The sequence below is a fragment of the Vespula vulgaris genome, chromosome 2 (genome assembly GCF_905475345.1).
Source record: "Vespula vulgaris chromosome 2, iyVesVulg1.1, whole genome shotgun sequence".
Lineage (NCBI taxonomy): Eukaryota > Metazoa > Arthropoda > Insecta > Hymenoptera > Vespidae > Vespula > Vespula vulgaris.
The window spans coordinates 11,650,805-11,677,351 of record NC_066587.1 but is presented as its reverse complement, the minus strand read 5'-3'; the positions used below and the strand labels follow the sequence as shown (position 1 = coordinate 11,677,351).

General features: G+C 34.9%; 4 protein-coding genes and 1 long non-coding RNA gene across 9 annotated transcripts; 3 read left to right on the top strand and 2 right to left on the bottom strand.

Moving 5' to 3' along the window:
• Positions 1 to 243: 243 nt before the first annotated feature.
• On the bottom strand, positions 244 to 24,286 carry LOC127072890 (dnaJ homolog subfamily B member 13-like). 3 transcript variants are annotated; one of them, XM_051013727.1, is made up of 6 exons: positions 23,687 to 24,286; positions 1,954 to 2,175; positions 1,723 to 1,867; positions 1,019 to 1,196; positions 779 to 950; positions 244 to 597 (listed from the first exon to the last, which is right to left on the bottom strand). In XM_051013727.1, exons 1-6 carry the CDS (start codon positions 23,800 to 23,802, stop codon positions 363 to 365), a joined length of 1,068 nt encoding a protein of 355 aa, XP_050869684.1. In that variant the 5' UTR covers positions 23,803 to 24,286; the 3' UTR covers positions 244 to 362. The 3 variants fall into 3 exon arrangements, with proteins under 3 accessions (XP_050869684.1, XP_050869685.1, XP_050869686.1); XM_051013728.1 differs by lacking the exon at positions 23,687 to 24,286 and adding an exon at positions 2,470 to 2,833; XM_051013729.1 differs by having other exon boundaries at positions 382 to 592.
• Positions 2,898 to 4,847, top strand: LOC127072896 (sex-determining region Y protein-like). Its single transcript, XM_051013735.1, has 4 exons — positions 2,898 to 3,000; positions 3,847 to 4,300; positions 4,621 to 4,718; positions 4,825 to 4,847. Exons 1-4 carry the CDS (start codon positions 2,964 to 2,966, stop codon positions 4,830 to 4,832), a joined length of 597 nt encoding a protein of 198 aa, XP_050869692.1. The 5' UTR covers positions 2,898 to 2,963; the 3' UTR covers positions 4,833 to 4,847.
• LOC127072881 (bromodomain-containing protein DDB_G0280777-like) lies at positions 8,558 to 19,000 on the top strand. Of its 3 annotated transcripts, none has more exons than XM_051013713.1 (8): positions 8,558 to 10,330; positions 10,926 to 11,677; positions 11,807 to 11,945; positions 12,018 to 12,193; positions 12,304 to 12,429; positions 12,786 to 12,998; positions 16,867 to 17,058; positions 18,498 to 19,000. In XM_051013713.1, exons 1-8 carry the CDS (start codon positions 10,141 to 10,143, stop codon positions 18,810 to 18,812), a joined length of 2,103 nt encoding a protein of 700 aa, XP_050869670.1. In that variant the 5' UTR covers positions 8,558 to 10,140; the 3' UTR covers positions 18,813 to 19,000. The 3 variants fall into 3 exon arrangements, with proteins under 3 accessions (XP_050869670.1, XP_050869669.1, XP_050869672.1); XM_051013712.1 differs by having other exon boundaries at positions 8,558 to 10,408; XM_051013715.1 differs by lacking the exons at positions 16,867 to 17,058; positions 18,498 to 19,000 and having other exon boundaries at positions 8,558 to 10,408; positions 12,786 to 16,845.
• LOC127072900 (uncharacterized) lies at positions 20,789 to 22,236 on the bottom strand. The gene is made up of 3 exons (XR_007785606.1): positions 22,137 to 22,236; positions 21,717 to 22,042; positions 20,789 to 21,569 (listed from the first exon to the last, which is right to left on the bottom strand). It is a non-coding gene; the product is annotated as an uncharacterized LOC127072900 (long non-coding RNA).
• LOC127072882 (T-related protein) lies at positions 22,864 to 26,480 on the top strand. Its single transcript, XM_051013716.1, has 6 exons — positions 22,864 to 23,189; positions 24,161 to 24,256; positions 24,369 to 24,612; positions 24,911 to 25,064; positions 25,156 to 25,353; positions 25,433 to 26,480. Exons 1-6 carry the CDS (start codon positions 22,864 to 22,866, stop codon positions 26,323 to 26,325), a joined length of 1,911 nt encoding a protein of 636 aa, XP_050869673.1. The 3' UTR covers positions 26,326 to 26,480.
• Positions 26,481 to 26,547: the final 67 nt, after the last annotated feature.

The following is a 26,547-nucleotide window of genomic DNA, read 5'->3' as shown; positions in this document are numbered from 1 at the left end:
CCTTAATACGAGGAAACATTGGTTGGATAAGAGCGATACGTTTCGTTAAGTGTCATAAGATTTCATCTCGATTATAAACGTTATCGAACAGATGATCTATAATCTCTCCGATGGTGCATAGATCGATAGATCTATATGAGAGATTCTTAAACTTTGGTGAACTTCTTTTCAACGCCCTCTGTACGATTCGCTGTTTCTTTTCATTGTTTCGAACAAATGCGATGTCATGTCGGTAATTGTCCGATTGTCGGTATAACAGTTTTACACTAATTTGCATTATCGATTGTTGTATAACGAGATAATTTTGATAAAATATATTGGTGTATAGTTCTCGTATAAATTAAAAATCGTATGCTTTTTTTTTATAACATGTTCCACATTTTATAACGTTGAACACCATAGCGATGAAGATATTCGGCATTTTCTATAGCGTCGCTGGTAATCGGTAATTCGAAGGCTTTGTTGACGTAATCTTTATTAATAATCGACAAATAAACTGGAAACTCGATATTGAAATTTAATATCAGGTTTCCCTTCTCCTTTGGATTTTCTGGTAAAGGTAAGCCTTCCCCTTCGACAATCTTGTAATATTCTGGTCTGATACGAATATAAAAATTATTTAAAAATTACAAACTTCATTATTAAATTCTTGAATTAATAAATTAATTAAATTCCCAAATAAAGTAAATAAATGAAATTCTTGAAGTAGATCACATTCTTAAGTAAAAAAAATAAAAAATAAAAAGAAAGAGAACGAAAAATAAATCAATAAACATACGTGATGATAGAAGTTATCGGAACTCGAAAAGTTCTATCATCGATGGTATTAACAGTAACGGTAGTTCCCGTAAGAGCTTCTCGCAGAAACACATCAACAATCATGTACAAATCGGAGTCTTTTCTTTGGAACGTCTCGTGGGGTCGATCCTCGACAATAAAAATCACATCCGCTAAATCGACGTACAATTTCTTATTGAAATCATCAGGATTTTATCGGACAAAGAATGAAAAGATTTACCCGATATTTTGCTCGGACTCTCATCACCCATTTCTGGATAAATAATTTTTGTTCCTGTTGGTATACCCGGTTTTATAGGTATTGACAAAATCTCTTCTTTAAGTTCCGTTCTTATTTTATTACAATCAACGAAGACATATCTTTGAATTTTCATTTTCTTCGTTCCACCAAAAAATACCTATACATAGATTAAAAAAAAAAAAAACAAAAAACAAAAATGAATTTAAATTATCAGAAAAGACGTCTGTCGGTATCGTCGAATTTTATTTATACTAATGAATCGACAAAAGTATGTATGCTTTATTACAGCTAATTTTGTATTCTGTACTTCTAACTATAATATTATTGCAAGAACATCTGTTGATCTTTTATTTTATTACCTCATAAAACTGGTCACTCAACTCTCTCTTTTTTGTTGTGTACGTATGGTGAATATTAATAATAACATTTCTGCCGATAATACTTTACTTTTAGAATATTTCTAGTATTCTCTTAAGATGAAGAGAGTCAAGGACTCATAGACACGATGAAACCAAAATATCTTATTCGAAAATCACGAGCACGTGAGCACGATGATACACTGCTAAAACGTTTGAGATATTTAGGTCATTTAGAAAATTCATAGCAGAACGTTACCATCGATGCCCACTGTACATTATTTCTGTTTTTTTAGTACTAATATAACACCATTTAAAACAGAATACCTCTTGCAAAGTAAGCTGTAAGCTATTTATCACTGGCTCCTCCTTTTTTTTTATTCCACGACCTTCTGGGAATTCAAATAATAACTGTGGCCGTGTTAAATAATCCAGAATATCAGCATAAGGATTATCAGTACCAAAAAATTCTCTAAAAATATTCGTATCGTAAAATTACATTTTTATTTACAGTGATAAAAACATATTAATTTGATAAAGAAATAATTTCTTATGTACTTGTAAGTTCTCATAGGTTCTCCATGATAAACGTAAGGTTCGATAAATCCATTAAGACCCGGAACTCCACGTTTCAAACCTTCCTCACCATACTGATCATATACAGCCCTTTTCAATGGATCCGAAAGCACATCGTATGCTTCAGCTATCAAGTTAAATACTTCAAAGCAAGCATTATTCTCTTTACTTTTCGGATGATAACTTATTGCCAATCGTCTGAATCTGTATAACAAATATATGATACTTCGAAGTAAACTTTATCGAATTATCGTTTCAAATAATCCTAATTAAATTGTTATCAATCGATACGTTTATCTGTGTATATATCTTACTATTGTCGTAAATTGAATATCAAATATAAATATTTAACGTATAATTCTTACGAAGGTAAAGATGTAAATGAAAATTCGTTAAAATGTGATGGGGATGAACGTCAAGTATGACACCACACAATTGCAAAGAATAAAACAATTTGTTGTATATACGCATATGTATATGTATGTATATAAATCTTACGCTTTTTTTATGTCGAGATCATTAGAATTTTTGGTCAATGATAATACACCATAATAATCTAGGCCAAGCTTGTCACAGGTACAGCAATTACAGGACATTTGTACGAGTTCGTAAAAACGTTCGTTGAAATATCGATTAGATCAAATTGAAATCGGTGAGCCTGATCGTACCTTTTTGACTCTATGGCATGACCCTTTTGCATGGACCATACATTTCCGACACAAATAAAGAAAGAAACGAACGGGAAAAAAAAGAAAGTTGGCGCATCGTTACGCTGCAAAAATTTTTCAATTGTTTCAAACAACGAATGTGCTTCACCCGACAACCAAGCAAAGAATACCTTCATTCCTTAGTGTTAGCTTAGTGATTATTACAAGCACCTCAAACGCATCCGATACACATCGATTATTGTTAAACATTTACAATAATAGCATTGAAATTAGCATTTTGCGAAGAATTTAGCTGTTTGAAAGATATCCAAGTAAAACATCGTGATGGAGAGTCATGTATTTGAATGTATCGTTCAAAAAGGTAAGATTATCATAGGATATTCAAGTTTTCCCATTTAACCCTCTATAACGCCATGTAACTTTCAAAATCGCACGCTTATATACCTATTGTATTTTTGAGGTTTGATTTTAATTTATCGTCACTTTAATTGTTGTTTAATAACGGAAGTTATTCGTGTTAAATATTAATCGTGATAATTACCATGCTTACTATAATGTAATTATATCGATAGAAGTAATAAACATATTACGATTTTTTTTTCATATTATATAATTTTTGTATACGGACGAAAAAGAAAATTGGATTATAGAGAGTTAAATGTAACACCATCGAAATGTGCACTTTGTGAAAACTTTAATCGTTTGAAAATCATCCGACTGAGACATCGTGATGCAGAATTGTATATTTAAATGTTTCGTTGAAAAGTTACAATCATCGTAGGATATTCGAATTTTTCCATATAATTTTTCTACAAACCCTTACAATTTTCTAATAACACGCTTACATATATATATATTTGTAACGAAGTATATTATATCAAAGTTTTTCACGTTACGTATAAGTTACATGGCCTAATTATACTGATTTAAATAATATTATAATTTTCACATTATATCATTTGTGTTGTTGTAAAAGGTGCTTTAATAAAGGATTGAACGTTAGAATATTTAAGTATTATCTCTTTTTTGTTTCTTTTTTTTTCTTTTTTTCTTTTTATGGCCTTTTCTTGAATTACTCTCGTTCGTTCGTAAAGGTCGATATTAATTTATCGTATATCCATAGTACTTCGAGTTCGAGCTGACTCGTTGTGCTGCAAATCTCGAGAGAAATAACGAAAATGGATTAATTATGGCGCCTTGTTCGCAGACGATACGAAGCTACGTGATTCGAGAAACGTCAAAACAAACGTCCTATCACCGATCTCGACGAAGAAAGAAGCGATTTACTTGAGTAACTATCCTACCTACCGTGGAAGAAGCTACGTAAGAAATAACAACAATAACAACAACAACAGTAGCAACAACAACGCCATGATCGAAGATCGTGTTCTCGATTCGTCCCGAAGAGAAACATTCGTTGTTACCGAGGATGACAAAGAGAATTTTATTGGGAAACAAGAGGATCGTTCGAATAATTTTTCATCTACGAAACAAGAGATATTACCAACATTGTTATCTTTCGACGAGAAGAATAACGAAGGCAATTCACTCAAACGAAAGATTCCACGGCCGGCTAATGCTTTCATGCTCTTTGCAAACGAATGGCGGAAGAAACTTGCCAGTGAAAATCCTCGAGAATCTAACAAGGACATCAGTGTCAGGTTTAATATCCTTGTTAAATATTGTTCATTCGTTTTGTTACTAAGTCGAGTTGATATATGTCATCGATAATTTACTTTGCTCTTTATTTTATTTTATTTCTTTCTTTCTTTCTTTTTTCTTTTTTCTTTTTTTCTTTTTTTATTACATTGATCTAATATTCGTTCTTTTAATTATTTATTAATTAGAAATAACTAAAAAATATCACAATTAAATTGTTTGCTAATTGGATTTGCTACATTGTTTTTATTGTTATTATTGGAGCTATACGATTTCTCGATATCCATCGGCCTGCAATAACGATTTTTCTTTATCCAATTAGACTTGGAATCCTTTGGAAGAATATCTCGAAAGATGTGAAGGAGAAGTACTTCACATTGGCACGAGAAGTCGACGCAGAACACAAGAAGAAATATCCTGGTACGTCTTTTTTATTATTACTTGATTCTCCAACAGTAAACATAGAAAGTATTAATTGAGATAAACTTTTTCGCAATTAAACGTATTATGGTGCTTCGATTTTCAGTAGATTAGCGTTGAAATTACTATTTGCAAATCGTAGAAAACAAAACCAATATGTTCGATGTAAATAATACTAATATTAAAAACGCTATACGATATACAAGTTCGTATAATATATTCTTCAAGAACGATGTTGTTGTTATTGTTGTTGTTGTTGTTGTTAATAGAATTTATGTATTACACACACACACACACACACACACACACATATTTTTTTCTACTTCCTTCTTATTTATTGATAAAAAAAAAGAAAACGTGGAAAGAAGCACTATTTAAAAATATACTCGTCAAGAATATTGCAAAGTGTGAGTTGTCTCACGATACTTTATTAACTCGGATCAGGGATGAGTGCATCGTCATCATTGTCGTCGTCATCGTCGTCACCGTTGACGTAACACGACAGGACGATGCATATAGGCAAGCGGACATAGAACGATGCTGATAGCCTACCAAGAGATATAAAGCCGAGTGACAACCAGTCTACTCGTCATATGCGATCATATATTTAACTTGCATATCCGAAACTAACTTTCCGCGATACAAATAGAGATTTCCTAGAAACAAAAACGTATCGCGTGTTACCGCTAGTATGCAATGTTTAATTTGACGTATACAATGTGTCAAGAAAAAAGATATATGTATCAAGTGATCTATCAAAGTTTAATATAACAACCTTTATTGTTACTTCTTTTCTTTCTTGTTGTTTGCAAAGAAAAAAGAAAAATCTCGCTTCCTTTAATGATCGTTTCGTACAAATGCAATATAGAATTCTTTTTCTATAATTCTATCTATCTGACGGAACAAAATATAAAAAATAAGATGAAAAGATGGATTATCAAACTCAAGAACCCGGTTCGTAATTTTTAGAAGATTCTATAATCATCGTTAATACATCCTTTCCGTTCTTTGTTCGAAGCAATTTTCCAAGGCCTTTCCGTTATCGATTTCTTAATTACACTGGCTTTGGATAAATTATAAGATCGTAACGAAGTTTTCGATTACACATGAGAACGGTAACCAACTCGCTGTCTGGAAAATTTGCACGAATAGTCGAGCTTCTCTCTATTTACCAATTAACCCGAATCCTTCGTTACAGAAGGATCCATCATCCGAGCAATCGTTCCTTTATGGAAGGATATCCGACTTGCACATTTCATGTTGCATTGCCTCTGATATTAGAGTACTCTATTGAACAGACAAAGAAAAAAAGAGAGAGAGAAATCGATCCATATAATCAAATGGTTCGTTAGGAACGATCGGTAAGATTTTCTGAAACTAGAGAGAAGTCGACAGGCTGATCTCCGAGTTGATCATCCGTTCTCGTTACTATGAAAGATGTGAAGAGTGAAAGAAAAAGAGAAAAAAAAAGAGAACAAGAGAGAGAAAATAAAGAATGAAAAGAGAGAGAGAGAGAGAGAGAGAGAGAGAGAGAGAGGAGATCATCTTTCGATCGTGTTGAGAGCAAACGAAGGATGGTCGATATTAGATTCGCTTTCGTCAAAGTAGAAGTACAGAGGTGAAAGAAGCAATGTAAGAGAAAGAGAGAGAAAGAGAGAGGTAGGAGATATCCTCGGTCGAGTTGACGAGAAACGGGCGGGAGGAAACGGTAGAGAGACCGGAGGTATTGATTGCGACGCGGGTCTAGGAACCTGTCCGATACACGACCGCGCTTCTACCTGCCTGCCTACACCCATGGATCAGGCCGATTATGCCCTCCGTACGACCGTACCTCTCCTCTTACTTCACCTCTTTCTCTTTCCTTCTTTCTCCTCTTCCTCCGTCGTCGTCGTCGTCGTCTTCGTCGTCGTCGTCGTCGTCGTTGTCGATGTCGACGTCGACGTCGTCGTTGTCTTCTAAGCATTCACGTGCCACTAACGTCACATACATATAGAGATATATTAATATATATTAATATATGTATATGTATGTATGTATGTATGTATGTATGTATGTATGTATGTATTCGCGTAAAAGTATAGATACATGTATATATATGTGTGTGTATATTATATATTATATATATGTACACATGTATATATATGTGGTGTGTGTTGATGGATAAGTATAGTTTTTTTTTATTTTAATTTCTCTGTTTGATTTGATAATTTAAAAATGTTTAAAGTAATATAGAATATTTTCAAATAAAAATATATATATGTGTGTATGTGTGTTTTTATATGTATGTAATGGATATATATGTAATTTCTTTTTCTTTCATCTAAATAATTTACGATTAATTTGAAATAACATAGAAAATTTTGTTATGAGAATATACGTGCGTGCTTATATATATATATATATATATATATATATATATATATATACATATATGTACATACATATATACACACACATACGTAACTTCTCTTTCTTTTATTTGTATAGCACTAATTTTCTGTCAACTAATATACGTATACGTTAGATAAATTTTCTGTTATTTGAATACATAGTATGCTCGTAATGGATATTTATTATAGATACATATATATCTATCTACGAATTGGTGTCTATAATATATAGGTATATATAATATATATATTCGTTTTATACGTAGGAGTATGTATTCTCCTAATACAGGTGTTATGTACATATGTATGTAGATGTATAGATCGACATAGACAGGAGGAGTTTTAAACGTGCACGAGCGCACGCGCCAGCTGAAGTAGTCGCAACTTATCACTGAAAGTGCCGAACGAGCGTGCAAGCGCATAGATAGGAAAAGGGTGACGCTCGAATCGATCGATTTCTATCGCTTCTGGCACCGTTCGACGATACCGGCCTACCTCGTTGTCGTTGGCGAACGTTAATCGTTAAAAGATTTTTCATCTTCAAATAAAAAAAAAAAAAGAAAAGAAAAGAAACAAATAAAACAATAGATGTATCCATTGAAAATCATCATTGAAATTTAAACGATATATAGTAGACGAATTTAATCGTTTATCTTTAGCAAATGACAATCGTAAAATTCTTTTACGATCGATCGATTAAATTTAATACGATTGAAAACCTAATAGAACGTTATTTATCACAATTAAGATATTTTATGTGATATTTAACCACCTCCACAGGGACAATGAAAATAATTTCAATTAAAGTAAAAATATATGGATATGCGAAGAGTAAAACAGTTGAGAAAAAAAAAACAAATTTGTTCAACAATCGTGCTTGAACTAAACAAAATCGACAAATCCAATCCGAATTACTAGTGAGTCTCATCGAAAGAAAAAATGTATATTAATACGTTCGATCGTTTTGTATAGATTATAGACGAATTTAAACGATATTTTCGCGTGGAAAAAAATGTGAGAATAAAAGAAAGAAAAGATATTCAACAATGATAACAAAATCCATGGGCAGTCTCGAAAAAGCTTCGAAGATAATCGATGAAAAAGCAGGTAAAGAGAGAGAGAGAGAGACCGAGGTCGAAGGGTGAAAAAAGAAGAGGGAGGAAGCCGAATGCACTTTCAATAAGACGTGCAACGTGCGTTGCTCTTCGCCGTTTCACGTTAATCGAATCGAATTTCCACGTTCTCGTGGAAAATAAAGAAGATATGAAGTAATCATTGGACAGATATATTTCTATCATTTTTTTCTCATCTTCGTCGTAGTCTCCGGACCGACGCAGCACGACGGCGCCGAAAGGGCGGGGAAAGTCGGCCTCGTCGATGACGAGCGTCGCGTTGATCCGTCGTCGTGGCGCTGGTGCTTGGTTGAAATCAGTGCGAGTAAGGTGCACGGTGAAGCAGGATCGTTCTCTTTCTTTCTCTCTCTCTCTTTATCCACTTCTTCTTGTTCGCCTCTTCGTAAGAGAGGATACCAAGGAGTCATGAAAATGAAAGAAAGAAAGAGATAAGGAAAAAGAGAGAAAGAGAGAGAGAGAGATAAATAGATAGATAGATAGATAGATAGATAGATAGATAGAGAGACAGCAAGTACCGAGACGAAGAAGCTCTCGGTTGAGTCTCGTAGAAAAAGAAAGGGAAGAAAAGAGAGAGAGAAAAGATAGAAAAGAGATAGACTAGAAAGATGAGGGTGAAGGGTGAATAATAAGGGAAAAAGAGAAAGAAAGAAAGAAAGAAAGATAGAGAGAGAGAGAAACTCGAAGGAGAAGAGAGTAGACTGATAGGCGTAGTAGAGGCGGGAAGAAAGGTGTCGGTGTGTTGACATCTCTAGCCTCGGAGGGTGTCTCGTGTGCGCTCGACGTAACTCCACGGCTAGCTTTGGGGCTGTTGCTGAAGGAAGAGGAGGAGAAGGAGGAAGAAGTGGAGGAGGAAGCCTAGTTTCGAGCATCGATCTCGAAGCGTCGGCGCAGCTACTGCTGCTGTTGCTGCTACTGCTGCTGCTGCTGCTGCTGCTGCTGCTGCTGCTGCTGCTGCTGCTGTTGCTGCTGCTGTTGCTGCTGCTGCTGCTACCGGCGCCGCCGCCGTTGTTGCTGCTGGTAAAGGAGAAGGTGGAGGTGGAGGTGGTGGTGGTGGTGGTAGTTGTGGTGGTGGTGGTGGTGGTGGTACTGCTGCTATGAGAATGGCGCGAGTGCTAGAGGAAGACGCGGAATCGTCGCATCCTCCGTTCGTCGGAGGGCCGCGACAGAAGGACGACGGTGTGCCGCTCGTTGAAGAAGCGGTGGAGAACGGGCCGGTGAACGTTGCGATTCGATAAACGAAATTTATCGGCTTTGAGCTTTTTTTCGAATGATAACGTAGAAGACGCACTCTCGGCGTCTCGACGTTCAGTTTCGAGAAGGATGCTGAACAGAGAGATAACGTCGTCGTCGATATCGACGACAACGAAGATCACGATGAGAATCACGAGGACAAACGAAAGGAGGAGGATAACGAGGAAGCTGCAGGAGAGGGCTGAGCGTACTTTGGGTCTTCCCGATGGAATGCGAGCAGCCGATCGAACGGCACGACTCGAAGGCGACGTTTCGCGTTTTCCCGCGTAATCGCGACCGCCTCGCTCGACCAACGGCGGTAATCTCGCGGCGCGATCAACGAAACAGCCAAAATATTGGAGAAAGTTTCGACGACGATCCTTTGGCATCTTTCTGTCTCTCTATCTCTAACTCTATCTGTTTATCTATTTGTCTATCTATCTATTTATCTATCTGTCTCTCTCGAAAGACTTTCGAACGATCTTCGAACTCGCCGATATATCTATTTCTTTTCAAAAGACACAACGCCGACCTTAACTTTTGCCGTTCGTGTACGATGTCCGTTCAAAGTGAACATTAATGTCCTTAAACGCTCCGATGTAACGACAAAAACCAAGACATAGTCACTTGATATTGATAATCCACGTGTCCTCCTATCCAAGCAAAAATATGGATTGCTGCAACTACGTCGAAGCGTACACACCTGGCGCTCATTTTTATCAACAACAACAACAACAACAACAACAACAACAACTACAACATCCTCATCATCAACAACAACAGCAACAACAACACCATCAACAACAGCAGCAAGCTTACTTTTACAACAACACTAACGTTGCCCCATACGCAAACTATGGTACTACACCGATCTCGAACATGATCGAGGCTAATGCACGTTACAACGCTGTCCTTCCGGCTGCTTATCATCCGACAGGTAGATGTCTATTCAACGAGAACTCACGTAAAATTCTAAAAGAATACACGCGATTTCGATCGATCCTTTTTTATTTATTTATTTTCTTTTCTTTTTTTTTTTTTCTTTATTTCTTCGTCACGTCTTTCCCCCTTTAAGCTTAAGGGCTTCTCCCTTAACCGTAATGAAAGAACGTCGATAATCACAGAGTGCTTCGGTCTCCCGTAAAGTATCGTTTTATTCGTCGGCGTCGAATTATTATCGCGCGATAGTTCGGTTGATAAACACGATCGATCGGAAGGATGGGTCGTTACGGTTAATTGGATTGACCTCGATCGTAACGTTCAACGAGAATGCTACGATTTATTTCTCCTCGAGAGAAGGATGCGTCGAATGATGGAATTCGTAAACTAGATCGATGATGGATGAGACGATAATTTAATAATTAAAAGGATAGACGAGACGAGACGAGACGAGACGAGACGAAACGAGACGAGACAAAAACAATCTATTTTCAAAGTACCTTGTCTGTTCGCAGACTACGTCTACAATCCTAAGGAGGCCCGAATACGGAAAGCTATGCGCGAGCAGAGCAGAGAATCCTCAAGACGCTCGATCTTGCAGAGCACGGTCGGAAATGCACAGGACTCTCTCGGAGCCTCGTCGTCAACGACGACGACGGCGACGACTACGACCACGACGACAACGACTAGGACGTCATGTTCGTTAGCTGACGAATTCTTGGATCAACGACGACAACAGCAACAACAACAACAACGGAATCATCTTGATTGTGGTGCTTCGGGCTTGACCAATTACCGGACAGAGCAATTCGTCGGGTCGGCTCATCAACAGCATCAACATGATCAACAGTCAACGATGCAAGAGTCTTGGTGTCCAACGGTAAACGAACCACGCTCGAAATGTGGATACAACGGCAGGGGAGTAGAATGGTATACTGGTATTAACCTTGAGGTTGACGTTGAGCAGAGATCACGACTCGCTATGCAACAATATCAACTTCTTCAACAACAACAACAACAACAACAACAGCAGCAACAACAGCAGCAGCAGCAGCAGCAACAACAACAACAACAGCAACAACAGCAGCAACAACAACAACAACAATTTGTTTTGGGAAAACAACCAATAAACATTATCAGTTATCAAGCAGCAGCCGCTACCGTTGCAGCTGCAGCTAATCTCGGGAGAGAAATTAGACGTCAACAGATGCTTGGGAGCTACCAACTTACTGGATTCCCTGAAGGACAAAAGTGGAGTCCTTATCAGGTGATACTATAATTGATTTCTTTCAATTTGAAAAATTAATTGACGTATTCGCTAGTATGTCATTTTTTTTCTTTTTTAATTATGACTATTAAAAACACTATCCTCAATCGTCATCCTCGTGTTTTTCAGAACGTCGCGCATACGCATCATCAACATGTAAGACCAATCCAATTACCCGCTCCACCACAAATCATTATCCCTCATGTTAACAGACAGGAAGCTACTGCTCAAGGAACATGGGGTCATTTCTGTCACAATTTGCCAACGTGTAAGTTGAAATATTTCATCGATACTAACTAATTGACTTGACTAATTCCAATAATAATATTTTCCTATTTAGATGTCCCTGGAGTGATCCGTAACGTTACGATGCATGGAATTCGGCAGGCCATCTTCTTGCGAGATAGTACGTCCAATAGACAGGGCACAGAGAATCAATCGCAAATACCTTGTATTTCACGAAAACGCGAACTCGATAACACGCGTGACCTCTCTTATCCGCCACCGGAACATCAGGTATTTATCAGATTAGTCATACTCGAGTAATGTTGATACAGGTGTAATTACGATTATGAAAAAAAAAAAGAAATGAAAATACATCAGCAACATATATTTTCAAACTTTAGCAGATGCCCGCAGAAGCATCTACATCAGCGATGCCCAGAAGATGTGAGATAATTGAAGAAATGAGATGGCAAGCGAATCCCGTATCGGGTTCGAGGATTTTTAATGGATTATTAATCCCAGCGACGGTAAAGTAAAACTTTTTAAAGTAAAATTGAAAGATGGCATGTTAATTCTTTGCAGTATCACAAGGTCACTTGACAATAGTATTTTTTCTAACAACTCTTGAATCATCTCTGACGAAACATTTCCTTCGGTTAACACACAATAAGATTAACAGAAAGGATCGACAAAATTTTATTAAAAAATTCTTTCGAATATGTACATGTATAGATGAGATATCGAAAGTAGAAAAAGAAAAGATCAAGTTAGAGATTGGCCAAGAATAAATAATAAATGATTATGTATAAATAATGAATAAAAAAAAAAAGAGATAATTATGTGAATTAATTCTTTAAAGAATATTTTATTTTCATGTCAGTAGATGACGTCAAAGAGACCGAGGGATCAGGAAAAAGATCATGATCATCAGTCCTCCGAGAGCTTCGAATCGAAGAAGCCAAATTTGACACAACCCTTGCCCGGATTTCATCAAGCTTTTGGCTCGACAGAAATCGGGAAGTTCTCGAGATCGGAATATTTCGCGAACATGGTCGGCGATAAGACTACCGGCGCAGAAGAGGATAAGAAAGACGACGTAAGTCGGATAGTGGCCACGTCGGAAGTGAAAGGCACGGTGGTACCGACGACGATGACGACAACGACGACAACAACGACGACGACGTCAAATTCAAATTCAACGAGAAGAAATTTTGACAAAGGAAAGTTCGAAAGTGAAGTCGTCGGAGCCATTGATCCGACGTCGACTTTTGACGTTGCCATTGGTTCGAGCAACAATATTTTTCCAACGTCGTCGTCGTCATCGTCATCGTCATCGACGTCAACCGATGTTTATGGCGGACAGCCCATCGTCTCGCCTTGGCACAGTCCGCACGTCGGTCCTGTAGGTAGTGAAATTTAAGTGTATTATCCAATCAAAAAAAAAAAAACAAAAGAGGTTGCGAACATTTTCGCGCCATTTTATTCGTTACGTTTTAGTGGTCTTCCCGTCGAGAATCGATCGATCATCAAAGAAGGAAAGTGATTCGGTTTGTCCGAAAAATGTGTGCCAATGTATGCTAACGATGATGATGATGATGATGATGATAATGACAGTAATGACGATGACGGTAATAGTATCGTCGTTATGACGACGATATTTTTTGGCAACACAAATAGTCTTTTTATCCGTGAATAACATGTATATGTGTATATACATGTAAATATGTTTATATGCAGGATGAAAAATATAACGTAAATCGTCATTCTTTTTCTGCTCGGAAAAGATATTTTCTCTTTTTTTTTTTTTTTTTTTTTCTATTTTGTATAATTTATAATTTTACGAGACGATCACAGTTTACCTACTTTTTTTTTTTTTTGGTATTTTTATTAAATATTTCAAAATATGTAAAGATAGTTGCGTTATATGATTCAGTCTATAGATTTGGTTATCGATGTTACAATCAGGCTACTGAAAGAGAGATATATATATACATATATATATATACACATCACACATAGATATATTTATAATTCTTTCGTTAGGAAAGAGATGGAGTTGTTCTCTTTGGTGATCGATCGACGAAAGACTCATCGTCTTGAGAGTTCTGACGGTCTCTTTCACTTTCTCTTTATTTCCTTCTCTTTCTCTCATAAGTGTGACTTAGATACTGAGTACCTTATCGAGAAATTAAAATTAATATCAAAGATCGTATGTCGAGCTATAATCAAAATATATATATATACAGATATATATATATATATATACAATATATACATTTTAGTTGATTTATCAACGATCTATAAAAGAAAAATAAAACGAAGGAGAAGGATGAAAAAAGAGAGAAGGAAAGAAAACGACCGACGAACGTATGTTATCCAGTAGGATTATTAATTAAGCAAGAGCACGTATCAACGCGCGAATCAAAAAAAAAAATTAAAAAGAAGAAAATTAAAAAGTAAAGAAAAAAAGGACGATTAAGATGATCAATTTTACGCGCTGACGTTGCGAACATGAGAAGGAGAGAAACCGACAGATAAGCGTCTTTCTACTTCTAACAAATATTTCTCCAAAGGAATGCACAATTAATCGCGACCAGTATTCGCTTACGGAGCTGTTAAAAGAAAAGATACATAAAAAAAAGAAAGAATATTTTCTTCTAATTGGAATAATAATCTTAACAAAAAGAAATAATCTTTTATCTCCCTTCCATCTATATCTCTTCTCCATAGTGATATACAACGTATGTAACGTGAAGTAACATATTACATTTTTAACATTATCTTTTATTCGAAAAATTGTCGATGCCTTTATCTATGTATTTAGTTATATTCGCGTTAATTTAAATTGATAAGCAAAAAAGAGTTATATTTTTTTTAATAATGATTTTACGTCTTGTAACGCAAATCATTTATTATGACATATAATAAATATATAAAGGATTAAAATTTTCATTGAAAAGAGAAGAAGATAAGCGTCATAAAACTTATACGTTCATAAAGAAACGTTAAAATTGTAGCAAACTCGATGGAAATTCCATTTAGTTTATTTGCAAAATTCGAGATACAATGTTATAGTAAAATTGAAGTTAAAAATTGAACGTGACAGTTTACGTTGTATATACGTAATATTTATCGTAAATTATTCATCGCTATTTCCGTAAGCGAAGTGTGAACACGTATCAATGCAAGTTTCACTTGTATCAATTAATCGATCGATCCATCGATCAGTTATATAAATTTGGGATAAATTCGTGTCGGGCATACCCTGTACCTACAATGGGACCAAATTAACAAATATTAAAAAAAAAAAAAAAGAAAGAAAGAAAGAAAGAAAGAATCAAGGAACAACGTTTATTTTGCGTTCACCGTCGCGCTTACGTCCTACGTATTGTCGCACGAAGCGTTCTCTCATTCTGTTCGCACGATCGCTCGAAGATTCGATTCCATTGGCCAAGTTTTGACGGCAAGTCCTCGTTATGATATTCGGATTTGCCGAAATAATCCACGAGAAAGATCTATCGCTATCGATTCACCGAAACAAACACAAAGAAGACTTTTACTTATTCCTCTTAATTAATTATACATAATCACCATAAGTAGCGAAATGATCGATTCGATAGAGAACGTATTTATCGATAGATTAATCTGATAAATTTTTACATACGAGAACATGCGTCTTAACTTATTACCGTTGTTGTTATTATTATTATTATTATTATTATTATTATTATTATTATTATTATTGTTATTATTACTTTTTTTTATTTTTATTTTTACTTTTACTTTTATTTTTATTCAATACAATGACGTGTAGAAACATAGAGTGAAAGATATCGCAGCAGCTGTGTTCAGATTCATGCGTAGTACAACTTAAGAACGTTCTTCCTTCGATGTAAGAATTCTCACAAAGAGATATACGAATTATAGAAAAAGAAATCAAGATATATTGTATATGTATGTATAACGAACGAAGATGATAACACCGCGACAAATTTATCATCGGTAATTTTATTGTTATTTCTTCCTTCTTTTTTATCTTCTTTTTTATTTTTTATTTCTTTGTTCCTTCTTCTTTTTTCTTTTTTTTTTTCTTTTTTTTTTTTAGAAAGACGGAAAGAAATAACGAGAAAGAAAATCATTCGAATCAGATGTAACACATATCGAAAGGAAGAAAGGAAAGTCGCGTTTGCCGAGCTCAAAATCGATATATCGAGCCGTCGCGTAATTTTTATATTTATTTGTTTGTTAAGTATGTTGCGTAATTTAAAAAAAAAGCTATATCGAAACAACGAACGACGGTTAAAACGATAAAGATGTAAACGTTTGTGGGTACAAAATTTTGCATTTTCGATCATTTATTATTCGTGTAACGTTCGATCGCGAACGGGGCACAGTTTTGATATAATCGTCTCTACAAAGTATTTTCATTATTAATATAAAGTTTAGTACAAAGTTTAGAATTTCTGACGGCAAAATATTACATAAGAATATGTATTAATACAGAAACACACATATAAACACCGAGAGAGACACACGTATACACAGAAATGATAACAGGATTAGTAAAACATTGGCGAAGCATGTATTGTATATACGTATGAGTTTATTTTCTTCTTTTTTTTTTCTTTTAAAGGAAATTAAAAAAAAAAGGAAAAGACGATATAAGATCAACTTGTCATAGCACGAACGATACTCGCGAAAAGTCCTAAGTTCGAAAGGTCAACAATATGTATGTATATGTAAGTATGTATGCGTGCACACAGCGAAGGAAAACATTTGAAAATAGATGACAAAAAGATACAATAATTTTAACAAAATAAATAAATAAATAAACAAAACTTATGGCGATCCAGTGTACAGTGAATGAACGAACGAACGAACGAACGAACGAACGAATACGCGCGTGTCCGTGCGACAGTAAAGAGAACGAAATATTATAAAATGCGTTTTATTTTCTTTCCCAGATCCCAGAAGGGTATCTATCCGTTCCAACAATGTTTCCTTTCCCTATGGCATGTCAAAACGTCTTCAAAACACCTAATGTGAACGAAACAAAAAAGCAAGGTGAACTCTTCTCACGAAGCGTTCACGATGGTTATTATTGGTTCGCCAAACAAACTGGCAATTCGATTGCTAAATTCTCGAATGGTAACGCAGTAAGTACGAGTTTATTAATATATTATTATAATGTTTCATGGAATATATTATTATTAATTTTACATCGAGTTTTAATATCGATTATATAAATTATTGAACCATAATAATCGTTTCAATTTTTATCGTTCAATTTAATTTTATTTTTGTAACAAACTTCCTACTATAATATAATTAATTTTCACAGTTTATTTTCAGTTAACTCTGTAATCAGATTTTCTCTGCTTTTGTATTCGTGTATGTAGGTACACATATATGCTTTCAAAGTAATCTTTTAATAAAATTGTTATTGATTCGATTGATTAATTAAATGAAATTATTAAAATTATTAAATTTATATATATATATAATATATATATAAAAAATTATTAAAATTATAAAAAATATAAAAAAAATTAAAAAAATTCAAAGGGTTCATTATTAGTTTATAACCGAAGATTAACTTTTGTTAAATATAAATATCATATTTATTGTTAATATAATACAGTTATATATTAGTATGCCTTTTAAATGTTATATTACCCATCTGTTTACCCATTATTTTTTTTAAATATGAACCAAAGTTGGATTATAAAAAATTAAACGCGGAAAATAGCTCGGTTATATAAATAAATACCAATCATGTTTTGTTTTTATAATTCAATTTTTACCGAATTTTGAAAAGAGTAAATCTTTTTTAATCTTAAAAATCGTATGCATCGAATCAATTTTATACAAATCGATATATTTATCTCATTTATAACTTTTTGTAGATAAAAAATACATTCATTATTATACTTTTTTTTTTATAAAACTTTTACTCTTATTAGAAACTTCTATAGTCTTCAAAAAGTTTTATAAATTTTATTTAAACAATCTTAAAAATAATTTAAGTAAACTCTGCAAAATTTAATTGCAACATTCATTTAACAGATTCCTATTCTATATCTTGAAATCTATCAAATCAGAAATTAATTAATTTCATGCAAAGTGCATCGGTATGATGCAAAAAAAAAAGATAATTTTAGTTGACCATAAAACGATCTAATCAATTAATTAATTAATCTTTTATATAACATAATTAATCTTTTTTATAATATATAAAAGCCGCAAGTAAAAAAACTTAATAATAATTAAAATATAAATGTAATCATATATTTTTAAAAAACTATAAATTATTCCGTGAGATGACCTTAAAATATATTTAAAATTCACTCAAATGCGCGACATTGATTAATTATATCCATTAAATAAACTTCAAACAAGTGCTTGTGTTATATGCCCTTTTTGTATAGATTGAATTAGGTATCTGACGATGCAAAACGCGTTAACGTGCTTATGGTATCTAAAAGATTATTTGATAATTAATTGATTAATTAATTAATAGATAGTATCACTTCGTTCTATTTTTTTTTTTTGAAAAGTATAAAATTTATGTAAAAAAAAAAAAACTTATACACAGATATGTACAAGACCACCCGATTGTATCCATCATACTACCGAAGGACATGAATTTCACGAGAACGCAACGATCGCTCGTTTATCAAATATCGAAGCACTCCTTCGTCGTTACAATGGAAAGTGTTGTATCCTGATCAACGAGGACGATCACGTAGAAGATCAGAAATATATTCTAATTGGTACGGACAATAGCGACGACGGTAGTAGTTACGTCGAAGAGGACGAAGAAAATGAGAATATCAAGGTCAACGAAAACAAATCTTGTCGTTACGAAAATAATCGAGAAAAATCTTCGCCTAAAGTTTCCGACGAATAAATGAATTTCGAAAGTTTTAATTAATCGCTTTTCATCGTTTAAACCGATTTAGTTTAGTCTCGGATCTTTTGTAAATGAATGAATAATTTACCAATAACGTTGCGACAAAGCATTTCGTTTCTTCGTAACGATAGCATCCTCTAGAATTTATCTAATGATTATATTCAATAAAGTTTTATCGATTTATCGATGTTGTTCTATTCTTATAGATATTATTTTATTATTTAGAAAAAAGAAAAATGAAAACGCGGAACATAGTTATCGATCTTTTTAATTGTAAACAATAAGAGTTCAGACTATTCAACGATTAATTCGTCGATGTCAACATTTACAAATCTTTTCGATCAAAAATAAATCTAATACGTGTTAACACACATCGTTGACCGGTTATCATATACAAAGTAATACATTTCACCGGCTACGTTCGTAATTAAATTGAAATTATTATCGAAATATAAAAAATTCAGAAAAATTCTATTCCAAGAAGTAATATACCAAAACACTATTTAACACGACAGATAATACTACAATTAAAAAAATAATAATAAACACGCGAAACGTCGATGTTTTTTATTTTAAATAAGATTCTAAACTATTGAATGATTCGTTTGGTAAATGTCAACATTTACAAATCTATGCAATCAAAAATAAATGCGGTACGTGTTAACACATTAATGGACTAGCATATGAAGAAAATAATGCCTTTTATCGATTACATTCATAATTAAATGAAAATATATGTGCGAGCACGAGTACACTTAATAACCGATCAGAAACGTATTAGTATCAACGAATTAATTATTGGATATTTTAAAAGATAATTGTTCACAATTGTACAATGAGTAAAAACGATTGTTAAGATCATGTCCGAAAGGAACAATATCGCATTCTTCGACCGAATCCCTTTTATTCGAAAAGACACGAGAGGAATACGATTTGTAAACAATGAAGGAAAATGTTAATGGCTGTTATCGAAACGATCAATAAAGATATTTTATGAAAGGACAGATGGAGGGAAAGCGGAAGCGGCAGAGAAGCCACAAACGTGATAAACTTTGCCGAGCTGTTCTTCTAATCCAAAAAAAGATGTGAGCTACCTAACGGCAGGTAGCTATATTATTATATGGGAGATCCTGCTGTAAACCTCCATGATTCACCGAAGCCATCACGTGGGAACTCTAAAAAGTTTTATTGCCTTTGCCACTGGGAAAAACGCCGAAAGATCTTGCGATCTTTCCGAAGGAAGTAGAAAAGGTAAACATTCGTAGATCTTACGTTGAATTAGGACAACTATGTACGCTTGTATGTTTGTATATAAACGTATATTAAACATCTGACAGAACCAAAAAGGTCTTGGTCAAAATCAAGTATCGGTTTTGTTTGTTTCGTTAATTATTGCATAATTTTTCTTAGAAACGAAAATGATTTTGAAAAATTTTGATGGTCTGAAAAACGGGATATCAACTTTGTCCGTTTCGTTATTCTCTATTGAATTATTCTAAATTTGTTCTTAACAACGAGACTGATCGTTATTTATTCTTATTATTGTTAACGTTATACGCACAAGTAAATAATTGAATTATTAAACTGACAAGTTTGCTAGATATAATAGAACAAATCGACGCATCAAATTATTTGATAAATATATCATTTGTTTTTCGATCATTTCTTAAAACTAATGTGTTGAAAAAAAAGATGAGATTCTAAACAAATTTATTCGAATATGACACACACAATCCTAAATGTAATAGAAAAAATCGAGAAATCCTATCGTCATCAGTTCTCAATCATTTAATCAACTTGTCCAGAAGTACCAATTCTAATATACTGAACATAAAGTCGACAAAATTCAAAACGAATTAATACAAATATAACAAAAGAAATCAATAAATATTGTATAACTTAATAAATAATCTTTTTTCAGTTCTTTAATGAACTTGTTTAAAAGTAGCAGTTTTAATATACCAAACTTAAAGAATTTTAGACAAAATTTTAAAGAAATACGTCCGAATATAAAGATCCTAGATATTACAAAAGAAATTAATAAATCCTATTATTTAACAAACAATTTCTTTCTTGATCATTTAATCAACTTGTTCAGAAGTACCATTCCTACTATGGTCGATATACTAATACTGAACAAGAACGTAAAACACAAATTTGTTCGAATATATAATTCTATCAATTAAGAATTCTTCGTCAGAAAACTTCGTCAGGTTTGCGGACAATTCATGTTATACAAGTCTCAGACGCAAACATATCCTTGTCGACTTTATATATATATATATATAAACGCACTAGCCGAAATCATGGCATGATACAACAAACAAAAAACGGTCCTGGTCAAATGTTCCTAGCTAATAAAAGATTGTACAGTTCGTACCGTGAGACTAAGTCTATGTTGACTTTAGTCATTTGAGATGAAAAAGTACGACTCCGAAGATTCCACCTTTGGTGCTTACCTTGCTGACTCCTCAGCATCAAAAACGAAGAACGAGCTAACAATGACATATGTACTTTTCGAAATGGAAGACCACTGATCGATTTGTTTTTTATCTTAATTCACAACCCAAGAGATATACCCTAAAGAAATCAATGAATATATAAACGTGTGTGGATACGTACTATAATGGTGAACACTTTCTATAAAATCGTTACGTCACCGAACTTGGAACATCACACTGTATTTTGCTTTAAAATCCTTCACATATATATTTCTGAAGAAAGCAAACAAAAAAGGATATTTCTTGAGCAACACTAAACAAACGTAATATAAGAATATAATTAAAAAAAAAGAAAGAAAGAAAGGAAAAGAGAGAGAGACAGAGAGAGAGAGAGAGAGAGAGAGAGAGAGAACAATAAATTAAATATACGATATAAAAACAAGATCGTTGGATATCTAACCTCGAAAAAGTCCAAGAGAAGCACCGATAGAACGAATTAAGAAGTGTGACGAAGTAAAACGATCGGTTGAAATCTCGTAGCTCGTTCACGAGTTGATATCGCGAAGTCCGGAAGCGAGGTCACACGAGGGGGTCACACATCGTCTGCCGTTGACGAAGAAACTTCAGGAGGAGCTGGCGATCGGTCAAGTTGATGGGCGGACTGACAAACTCTCCGTCTACTACACGATGAATCAGCCAACCATGATGAGATCGTAAAGTGAAGTCGAACGTCGGTTGGCTTGCGAGTAGGATTAGAGGCGGTGACAAATAGCGTCCTTGAATGGCCTAGAACGAAGAGGGGACCAGTGAAATCGTTTCGTTCGGTGTACCGAGCAGCTTGCAGGGACTACAGCCAATACAGAAAGAACATGATACGTACTGCCATGTTTGCGGCAGTACCATGATGAAGAAGAGAGAGAAAAGGGAGACGGGGTAAGAGAGAAAGAGAGAGAGGCCAAGCTCTTTCTAATTCCTGGCTCTTAATTAGCACCCAAGGAGCACCGTAACGGAGTTGGTCAGCCAGGGAGGATGGTGCCGTTTCTTTTAGGAGCCGGCCACCGCCAAGAGATAGAGAAGGAAAGGTCGTCCGGGAGAAACTGAGAGGTGTCGCCCGTCAGTCTTCGGCTCGTCTTCGCCGGATAGTGTGAAATATCGCGCCCAAGTGTTACGAGTCCTGGCCACGAGGGCTGGTCACCAGTTGAAATCGGTGTTGCTAGGTGCGACCGACGACATCCGCGTTCAACGTTCTCCACTCCCTCTCTTTTTCTTTCTTTCTTTTTTTCTTTCTTTCTTTCTTTCTTTCTTTCTTTCTTTCTTTCTTTCTATCCGTCTATCTATCTATCTATCTATCTGCCTATCTACCTATCTATCACTCTCTCTTTCTTTCTTTCTTTCTTTCTCTCTTTCAAACATTCATCCGTATCGTTGTACCAGCTTCTCCATTTTCCATCTCTTTTCATATCAACCTTTTTCTAATCGCTTATCGTATTCGTCAACTTCGTCTAATCGAACTAGAGACTTTGGAAAGGGAAAAACGTGACTTGATTGATCGACGAGAAAAATTAAAAAGAAAGAAAGAGAGACAGAGAGGAGGAAAAAATAGAAAGATGCAATCAGGCAATACGAGTCTCGGTGTATCTCCTGTACATTCTTCCTGTCGAGAAAAGGAACGACAGAGAGGACAGGAGCGACAAGATACCGAAAACGAACATGAGTTAGAACAAGAAGAGGATGGTGGACAAGCTAGAACAATGTCTAAAGAAACCAATAAGAAATCAAACGATGATCGAGATTCTTTGTCCAGGCAAAATATCTGCGTTACGTCGATGTCCTCCAATCAGAACTTACCCCTCTCTCTTTCGTTAGAGGACAGAGAATTATGGACTAGATTTCAGTGTATCACTAACGAGATGATCGTCACGAAGAATGGAAGGTAAGAATGCTGACGACCAAATTTTTTAATTCCTACTTCATCCGATTGCTTAAGTTTGATCGCTATCGCACTTGATCATCTAAAACTTAAGAATATATTCGATCTATCTTTATTCATTTACGTTGAATATTTTTATCATAGAGAACATAAGGAAATCTTCTATTCGTGCCTATCAGAGATGAAGACTGTAAAATTGTTTAAATATGAAACATTTTTCTTAATAAATGATAAGACTTGTTGAAAGGATTTTAGGAATTTCCAAATGTATTCGTAATACACCTATACTTTAAACATTGTAATTAATTATTTTTCTAACGATCAACGAATCTATGTGTCTATTCTTATTTACCTGCCGTGCCTTAATAATCAAGATCGAGTAGGCACGCGCGACTAATGATCGACTCCGAAAAGGAATATCTCGAATGAAAGAAACATAATTCGGTTGGAGAATAAAGAAGTATAGTATTGTGTCGGTAATAAAACTTTACGATACTCACGATTCTTCTTCGTAGAATGTTCGACGGTCGGTCCGATGGCACACCTGCAACTTCTGAAGTTCTGCCGGCGGACTGTCTTCAAAGAAAATTGTTGAACAACGATATAGGTCCCCCATGCACAAAGAAAAGAATAATATAATCAAATGAAAAATCACGAAATTCGTTTCTTTTTTTCTTACGAAATATCATTTACGAAAATAATTCGTCGTAAAGAACAATCGTGTAATCATTTTTATTAATCATCGTAATCAAATGTAAGGTCATTGAGAAGTAGACAAAGACAAAGTATATAAGAAGTAGAACACAAAGTTGTAAATTAAGCTAATTGGTCTAATAATAATGCCTAGCAGATTTGCTTCTTGCACTACCAACGTATATTGTTCACTGAGAGAAAAATTCTTTTCTTCTGTTAACAAAACCGACGTGGTTCAAACTTGAATCTAAATGAAATATCGTTGACTTTTCTCTCTTTAGACGAATGTTTCCGGTGGTTAAAGTATTAGCACAAGGCTTGGAACCGGCAGCCATGTATACTCTTTTGCTCGAATTCGTACAAGTAGATCCTCATAGGTGAGAATATTCGGAACTTTAGTATCACATTATATCATTTATATATATATATATATATATATATATATATATATATATTGTATAACAGAAGAAAAACTTTGTTAAAAAATAGATGGAAATACGTAAACGGTGAATGGGTTCCCGGTGGAAAGGCAGAAATAGCACCTCCAAATCCGATTTACGTTCATCCAGAGAGTCCAAATTTTGGTGCACACTGGATGAAAGAAGCAATATCATTCGCCAAGGTGAAACTCACCAACAAGGCTAACGGGAACGGACAAATCATGTTAAATTCGCTACACAAATACGAGCCGCGTGTGCATCTGGTTCGAGTTGGAGCCGAGGAACAGAGAACTGTAAGCAACGTTTCGCATCATTTTATGATTCTGTATACGTTCTTAACGCGAAGAGTTTGCATTACGGTTTCAGTATGTTAGAATAAGTCGAAACATGTTTAGTCAATATGGATATAGGTACCTATGCGTTTCTACGCAAATTCGAAAACGTCAAGAGAGAGAGAAAACGTTCGAACGTGTAAATAAGATTTTCTGACTAAATGTAAGAGTCATCGAGTCAATGACGTATAGAAAAGAAAAGAAAAAACAAGGTAAAATAAAGTATGTTTAAGTATTGAAAGAATTTCGATTATCACAGGTTCTCACCTATCGTTTCCCCGAGACACAGTTCATAGCGGTGACAGCGTATCAGAACGAGGAAGTGACGAGCTTGAAGATAAAATATAATCCATTTGCTAAAGCTTTTTTGGATGCAAAAGAAAGACCAACTGACACTCAAACGTATCCTCAATGTGAGTCTAATATACGAATAACATTGAACTTTCGACGCACTTTGAAGTACTAACGCTTGAAAACTAACACTTCGCCATTCGAAAATTATAGACTCAAGCGCTTGGTTCATACCGCAGCCAACGATGGGATGCGAGTATAGTACAACGTCCGGAATAATGGCGCCTCAAAATCAAGCACAAAACGTGGTTAACAATCATCTTACTCATTCTTACACGGTTTCTACTGGTGGACGTAGAAATACTTGTAGGGTAACACCATATTCTTTGAGACACAAATATGCTCAAGATGGTTGGTATAACGATGTGTTGAATTATCTTCCTATAAAAAAAAAAAAATAACAAATAATTGAATTCTATTTAAACTTCAGAGGAACATTTAGATCCATATGGGACCGTACCACTCCTACATTCAACGACCTACGTGACACCATCCAGTTGGTCACCACGAAGTCCGGAATCGTTACAAAGTTTGAATCCAGCGTGCATACCACCTCCACCTCCACAAGAATGGGCAGCTTCACCTTCGCCATCACCAACATCTTCCTCGCATACTACGCTAGCTAGAACAGTCGTTGGAACGATGACACCGACCAGTGTGACCGGATGTACACTCTACGTCCCGGCAAGTTTACCTTGCAATTCAATGTCACAAGATCATCCCCATAATTCAGACTCCTCCGCTTGGATACATTCCATGGCTCTATCCGATCAACAACAACATCATCAACAACAGCAACAGCAACAACAACAATCCTATTTAAATTTAAATTTACATCTCCATCATCAGATGCCACCTTATACTACGGTATCTCACGGTGGACTACATCACGTTCTACATCCAACCGATAACGAGACAATTCCTTCAGCCAATCCAGCGGAATATTCGGTTCATGAGTATCATCATGCACCTGTATCTCCGGTACAATCGACAACACCTGATCAACATTTACACAAACAACAGCATCACAATATGCAAATGTTACATCTTCAACCTCTTCCACAAACCGAAACTACGTCACCAAATGCTGGAGAATACGATGATCCTTCTAAGGAACATCAACACGTAACTGCTGTTTGTCCTAATCAAACTGTCGAAACTCTAAATAATGTACAATCTGATGACGAACGCAGATGCCTAGCTGTGGTAATAGATCGTCACAATCATCATCGACAAAACAATCAACTGGCTAATACCGATCAACAGACTAACGCTTGGACGCCTTTAACACCACCACCTGCTCCTCAAACAACGGCAATTTGATTTACGTTTATAGTACGTACGATCGAATAATATATTAAGTGAAGTTTCTTTCTACGAAACTATACATATATATTCGTATAGATTTGAACGAACGTTCTAGCGAGTATCGACTAATCGGATTTTCAAGTGGCCTTAGATAATGATATTTCTCATCGAAGACTTTCCTATTTAATGACTCATATATTTTCGTATCGTCCTTAATCATACGGAAGTTCCAAGTAC